The sequence below is a fragment of the Trypanosoma equiperdum genome (genome assembly GCF_001457755.1).
Source record: "Trypanosoma equiperdum strain OVI genome assembly, contig: ctg_891, whole genome shotgun sequence".
Lineage (NCBI taxonomy): Eukaryota > Euglenozoa > Kinetoplastea > Trypanosomatida > Trypanosomatidae > Trypanosoma > Trypanosoma equiperdum.
The window spans coordinates 35,366-42,533 of NW_027124855.1; the positions used below are offsets into that span (position 1 = coordinate 35,366).

Genomic DNA, 7,168 nt, shown 5'->3' on the forward strand with positions numbered 1-7,168 from the left:
AGTCGGCGGCATCACAAAGAAGGGGAAAGAGAAGAAAGAAAAGTAGGTTTCCAAAACAAGTTGGGAGGAGGTTCTTCTTTGGTTTCACAACTCCACTGAAACATAGGTGCGTTTTCATTCTTGCTGCTTCCTTTCCCCCTTCTTCTGCATAGTGACCTCCAACTTCCCTCCGTAAAGGTCACAAAAATGCAATTCGATGAAGATATTGTGCCCCTCATGGAGAAGATGAATGCTGCATTGGATCGAGTGCATCAGTGCCTCCTTCCGCTTCTCTCGTCCCTAGACGAGGATATGTTGGTTTCCAATTACACTGTGGATGAGCAAGCTCGTATTTCCCTTTCAGCCGCCTCCGCGTTGTTGTTTCTTACGTATGCTCACGACAGACTTCTCAACCGAGCTCAGGGGGCGGGGGAGGATCAGCAGTTGATGCTTAAAATTAACCGTGTAACGGAGTACATTGGCAAGTTACGGGAAATAACATCATTGGAATGTAAACCTCGGTCAAGTAAGGGACAGACACAACAGGAAGGACATGATGGTGATGTTAGCGAAGTTAGAAACCGCAAGAGGGAACGCGGTGAGCCGCCTGAGAAAGCTACAAAGTACGCGAAGGTCGATGATGGGCGCGCTAGTAAGGGTGGAGCTTTGGAGAATGTGAAAGCCGATGGGGAAGATGCTTCGGTGGACCCCTACGGTGATGCGATTCTATTCAAAGAAATAGAACGCAAAGGAGGCAAAACATCTGCTTTAGTGCAGAACTTGTTGCAGCACGTTACGGGAACTAACAACTCCTGAGTGATGAGTGGAATTAAACACATGTGTCAATATTTATAGCCTACCTTCAATTACACTTCTGGCATATCGAGACACTTAAAGAGAGGCAAACAATAGTGAAATAAGAGTGCGGGAAAACGGGGGTTAAGTTGGTGTAGTTTTATCTTCTTCCGGGGTGAGCGTATCCCGCTTATTTTACAGTTTGCAATTTGCTTTTCTCAGTGTGTATCGTTTATATCGTGCCAGATTTCTCAAGGAAGAAGGAAGTGTCCATTTGTGTTCCCCCCCCCCTACCCCGTTTCCTATCTTACGTCACCCGCGTATTAATGGTAACGTCTACATCACCCAGATCGGGAAACCTCCCCTTCCTGTACGTAATTTCATTTATTAAGTGGGATTGTGAAGTGTGTGGTATTGTGGAAAACAATAACATTTCAGGTGATTTAGTGGGATGGTGCGCTAACGTTTGCTTAAGGTTCTGTTTTTAATTTTTTTCTTTTTTGACTGCTACGTTAATCTTGTCGACCCCTTTTACCGCATGTGTTTTCAACATGCATACACATATCGTTTCCTTTCCCACCCCCTCTTTCTGCTTGTTTGTTGCGATGGATATTTTGTATTAATATCTTTTTGTGAGTGAAAGCCTCAGGTATAGAGGTTGGGAAGGGCATGTCCCGCCCCTGTGGCGTGCAGTTGGCAATTCCGGCAAGGTTAGCCGCTATAGTATTGGGTGCTGCAGTGTTTACGTTTCTATTGAAAGGGACATTATGGGGCCGGCCAACCAAACTGGCCGCCGGAAGAAACTGTGAAAGAAACAACACTCCATTGGGGTCGCCAAAGCGCCGCCGCAACAAGGAGGGTTCCCTCGGCTGCGTTGAAATGTTTCGTCGCTTTTTAAAGAAATTAGGGCGTACCAGCGCTGCTGAGAAGGTGGTTGCTATACGTACGGCTAAATCTCCCGATGCAGAGATATACCGTTTGTTACTTCTCGAGCACCAGAAGCAATTGGGTATAACTTTTTCTGTAGCTATAGAAGAAGTACCAGAACTTAGTGGAGAACTTCAAATTGTTGTAGGCCCACTTGAAGACTACAGGCGACAAACAAGCAACTGTTCCCCCTTCTCTACCACTGCTGTGACCGAAAGGGAAAGGCGCGTTGGTGGATCTGAGCAGTTAGCTAAGGTGGAACAGTTGCTTGTTTGTCGCATCAAGCTTCCCGAGAGGCGCTTTTGCTGTAACATTCCTCCATTCGTTATGAGGGTTCTCGCTGCACAAGCAAACAACAGTTTGGTGTTCAGCACACATGCCGCCGAAGTCTTGTATTGTATGCCCCGGATTGAGGAAGAAACCCGTGAATATCAGAATAAGCATTTGCTGAACACCCAGGGGGAGCAGAAACAGAAAAAATACAAACGAAGTGGATTGACTTCGTCGAGTCCATCGTTAACATTGGGTAAGGGTGCCGTGGTTTTAGGGGGTTCATCGCGACCTACCTCGAATTCGACTTTCGGTAGCCTGCAAGACACATTACAGTCTACTCCATCTTGTGGAAGCATCACCATTCAGTCGCAGCTGCGGGTGCAAGGACACGAAACCGCCGTAATGCAAAACCTTGGTGAAAATATTGATGTCAATGCCGTACTCTTCTCCACATCTCTATTGGTGTGCGGCGACAGCACCTCTAGCGGAAAAGTTGGCCCGGCATTTTGCTGTAGCGTGCCAAATCGTGTACAGGAGAAAGACGAACCAACGCACACTGCTGTTCGTGAGGCACTTCTCAACACCTTGTTCCTCGTGTCCCCCAAGGGGTTGAACCGGGGCCCACTGGAGAAATTGAGGCAAAATCCGTTAGCCGTTTGGCGTGCATCCCGCCAGTCAGTGCTGACGACGGCAATGCTTTACGTAATTGACGTTGCTTCCGCCAACGGTGATCCAATGGTTTGTTATTCAAGGGTCGTGGATGAGGTGGTAGCGCAAGCCGTCCTCTTGCACCACGATGGGATGGTGTTGGACTTCATAGGTGCTTTATCTGAACGTTTTGGAAAACAGTACACACCGCACTGTACGGTTTTTCAACAGGCAGTTGAAAGCCGGCGTGAAGATCATAGTCGCAGTGGAAACGTTTCCTTCCAGGTCGATTCACCAAATCCGTGTGAAAACCTTCAAAACATACTAGAGGAACTTCCTTACATATGTGAGTTCATCCTTGAACATCGAAATGATTTTTCCAATGCAGTGCTCACGCCGGGTGGTTCGAATCTGCTCGAAGAGGTCTTTGGTGTTCCAGCCACTGTTTTCCCTTTCCTTCCGTGCGCTCGTGAGAGCATCGCGTTTATTACACAATCATTTAACTGTATCGTAGAAACCTATGGGTCGTTGAGTTCAGAGGGGTTTTGCGAATTCAGGAGCGATGTGCTTAACGAAAGTAAGGCGGATGTGATGGCTAGCAGTCAGCGGTGCTTTCGTGAGTTAAACAACTCACGCAGTGGGATAATCTCCTTTGAAGAGTTGTGTCACTGGATGGCGCGCAAACTGTCGAGCGACAACACACTCTCCAATCCCGATGCTCGCTTACTTTCCATTGCCATGTCCCTCGGGTTACCGATGGCTTTATTGTTGGGGACACGTCAAGAGTGGGCTCGCCTGGGTCGGGCACCAATATTTAATGGGGAAGGGGATCAAGGATGCAGACTAGCGCATGCAACGTAGTGCTGAAAGGAAAACAGTGTTCAAAGAATGTCAGTTGGTAGTGTGGAACATGCTGAGCGGGGGAGGAATAAGTTGCGGTGTATCCGTTACTTGTTCTGGCGCACAGGTCCTTGACAATAAGTGATATTTCATTTGACCTCAAAACAATGCGTCGTGTTCGTCGTGGGAAAGTGATGTGCAAAGAGAAAGAGGAGGGGGAGATGTGCTGGAGGGGAAATGGGGAGTCACTGATGTAAAACAGGTGAGGAACTCGAAGGAATTCCTCATGTTTTGGGGTGGCAAGGGGCATGTGTCTGTGTCTGTTTTTTTTTTCTATTTTTCATTTGAGGGTTCTGCAGTGCCGTGATAAATATGTGAGAAGTTCGGTTGCTGTTTTGGCACTTTTTTTTTTTAACGGTGGGGAGAGATGTCGAATTTAAAGTGTTCTCTTTTCCTTCTTGTGTTTGACTTTGGTTACGCGTTGTACCACTATTATCATATCCTTTCTTTTAACCTTTGGGAGACACATCGATTTTACAAAGTCTGCTCAAATCGTCGGACGCGATCGCTTCGACACTCAGTTTGTGCTTCCGACGTTCAGCAAAAGTTTAAGGACGGACGCTGAAACACGGGAAATTCTTTACGAAAGGGTGAAAGGTAAAAAAAAAATAGGCTTAATCGAAATTTACATAGAAATTAACTTGCGTTTGTTCACGTGTGTGCTTGTGTGAAGTGGTAAAAACATCATTTGCCATACACACGTGGGAAGAGGTAAACTTCATTTGCTCGTTAGGGCATCCCTTACGCTTCAGCAACTGCAATACCAAAGGGGGTCATGCTCAGTCTTACGCGTATCCTCCGCAAGAAAATTCCTGTTCATGAGTTGGCGGGGAAAATTTCCCGCCCTCCCCTGCGACCCTTCTCTGTTGTTGTAGCGTCGGACGAGAAGGGTGGGATTGGGGACGGTGGTACGATCCCCTGGGAAATACCTGAGGATATGCAATACTTCAGAAGGGTAACGACAAACCTTCGGGGGAAAAATGTAAAGCCATCGCCAAGTAAACGGAATGCTGTTGTGATGGGGCGGAAAACATGGGACAGTCTTCCACCAAAGTTCCGTCCACTGTCTAACCGCCTTAATGTTGTGCTGTCACGAAGTGCGACAAAGGAACAGTTGTTGGCTGGTATCCCTGATCCCATCAAACGAGCGGAGGCTGCGAATGATGTGGTTGCTGTGAACGGTGGGCTTGAAGACGCACTTCGGATGTTGGTAAGTAAGGAGCACACATCTTCTATCGAAACGGTGTTTTGCATTGGTGGCGGGACTATATATAAACAAGCCCTTTGTGCCCCATGCGTTAATGTGTTGCAAGCCATCCACCGGACGGTGGTCCGACCAGCCTCAAATTCGTGTAGCGTTTTCTTTGACATCCCAGCCGCAGGGACAAAGACCCTGGAAGGACTTGAGTTGGTGCGGGAAAGCATAACGGACGAACGGGTATCAACCGGAGCTGGCGGAAAGAAATATCAGTTTGAGAAGCTTGTCCCCCGAAACAGCGAAGAGGAGCAGTATTTAAATCTCGTTGGCCGCATAATTGATGAGGGATGTACGAAATGTGACCGCACGGGTGTTGGTACCCGCTCCCTCTTTGGGGCCCAGATGCGTTTCTCTCTCCGCAACAATCGCCTGCCATTACTAACCACGAAGCGTGTCTTTTGGCGTGGAGTATGTGAAGAGCTGTTGTGGTTTCTTCGGGGAGAAACAAATGCAAAGTTGCTGAGCGACAAGGGGATTCACATATGGGATGGGAATGGCTCACGAGCATTCCTTGACAGTCGTGGCTTGACTGATTATGATGAGATGGACCTCGGACCTGTTTATGGCTTCCAGTGGAGGCATTTTGGTGCCGACTATATTTCTTGCAAGGAGGATTCCGAGGGGAAAGGTGTTGATCAGATTGCAAACATTGTGAAGTCATTGATAGAGAACCCGGATGACCGTCGCATGATTTGTACAGCTTGGAATCCGGCCGCCTTGCCACGCATGGCGCTCCCACCATGCCACATGATGGCGCAATTCTACGTGAGCAATGGGGAACTCTCATGCATGTTGTACCAGCGGTCATGTGATATGGGTCTTGGCGTCCCCTTCAATATTGCTTCGTATGCACTGCTTACATTCCTCATGGCAAAAGCTTCTGGACTTCGGCCGGGCGAATTGGTGCACACCCTTGGCGATGCACATGTTTACAGTAACCATGTGGAGCCGTGTCGGAAGCAATTGAAACGCGTGCCCCGCCCGTTCCCTTTCATCGTGTTCAAACAAGACAAAGAGTTCCTGGAAGACTTTCAGGAAAGCGATATAGAGGTCATCGATTATTCTCCGTACCCCGTAATTTCTATGGAGATGGCGGTGTAGGAATGGGTGGAAATGCTGAGAATGTTTCTGCGAACACGGGCGCGATATTTTTTATGGAAGCAATTGTTGAAGATGTTGTTTTACGCTGCCGGGTTGTAGGGAGAGTAGTTTCCACTAAAACTAATGGCGACCGAAAAGTTTGCACAAGTGTCGATACATTTTTTGGAGCGAACGGACCCAGTGCAGTCCCCACCTGATTTTTATTATTTACAACAACTTTCACATTTGTGACATACATAGATCGAACCCCTCTTTCACTGTAAATGATGTTCCTTTGTCATTATTGTTTTTCGTTACTACTTCCATTTTTTTAAAAAATATATATATATATCATGGTTTAATTTCTCCTTTCTCTGGCCCGCACCTCCCGCGCCCTGTGGTGACGGGAGTTGTCGATTGCACAGATTCATTTGATTTCTGGGGGACGCGTATCGCAAATCCCCTCTCATGTATTTCATGAGAGTACTATAGATGTTTTTTTTTCCTTTATAGACGGGTGGGAGAATGCGGATTCTTAATGACGGTGTATACATATGTATGCCCGTGTGTGTGTGCGCGCGGTCGTAGGGGAGTATTAGGACAGGTAAGCGTGTATTCTTATCCATCATTCGCTGAATGTAACAGGAAAGTTTCCTTTCATTCTTCAAATTACTACGTTTTTTTTCTTTATTTAAGCAGTCACTGACCGCCTATTATATTCAGCTGTGGTTCATTTTACTGCCACTTTTCATGAGGGGATTTGTTTACCTCCCTTCCATTTTTCTGGTTCCTATGTTACCTATGTTGTTTGTCTTCCCAATCTTCTGTGATCGGGAAAATAATGAATAGAACATAATGCTATATGACTTTGACAACTTGGTTTGCTGACATGGATGTTTCTCCGCGTGTTCGTTCTGACCTTCATTGTACGTTGTCCTTACTTTTTCCGGATCTTCTTTTTTTTTTAAAAAAGGGGGGCAGAAAGAAACGGCTATATACATTAGTATACATATATATATCCTTCACACTTTAGTAGTGGGATTAACGTACACACAAATACCGTATTTGATCTCGAACACTTTTGTTTTACAGCTATACGTACGCGGAGTGATTAACTGAGGTAACAACAGCGGCAGCGTCTGCATTAATAATACGTTTAACGATAATAATAGTAATAATAATAAGTTTAGTCTCAAAGTGGACGGACACCTAGCAGACAGGTTCACATACACAGACACACACACACACTTAGTTATTCCCTCGCCTGTTTTTAGAATTTAAAAAAGAAAAGATTCAAAAAAAAAAAAA

General features: G+C 46.3%; 3 protein-coding genes across 3 annotated transcripts; all 3 read left to right on the forward strand.

Annotated features, from left to right (window-relative positions):
- Positions 1-186: 186 nt before the first annotated feature.
- TEOVI_000428800 (exosome-associated protein 3) lies at positions 187-795 on the forward strand (the record flags this gene model as incomplete). The annotated part of the gene is made up of 1 exon (XM_067227074.1): positions 187-795. One exon carries the CDS (start codon positions 187-189, stop codon positions 793-795), a length of 609 nt encoding a protein of 202 aa, XP_067083175.1.
- Positions 796-1,443: 648 nt separating this feature from the next.
- Positions 1,444-3,483, forward strand: TEOVI_000428900 (uncharacterized protein; the record flags this gene model as incomplete). The annotated part of the gene is made up of 1 exon (XM_067227075.1): positions 1,444-3,483. The coding sequence occupies one exon, from the start codon at positions 1,444-1,446 to the stop codon at positions 3,481-3,483; it is 2,040 nt and encodes a 679-aa protein (XP_067083176.1).
- An 814-nt stretch (positions 3,484-4,297) lies between these two features.
- TEOVI_000429000 (dihydrofolate reductase-thymidylate synthase) lies at positions 4,298-5,881 on the forward strand (the record flags this gene model as incomplete). The annotated part of the gene is made up of 1 exon (XM_067227076.1): positions 4,298-5,881. The coding sequence occupies one exon, from the start codon at positions 4,298-4,300 to the stop codon at positions 5,879-5,881; it is 1,584 nt and encodes a 527-aa protein (XP_067083177.1).
- Positions 5,882-7,168: the final 1,287 nt, after the last annotated feature.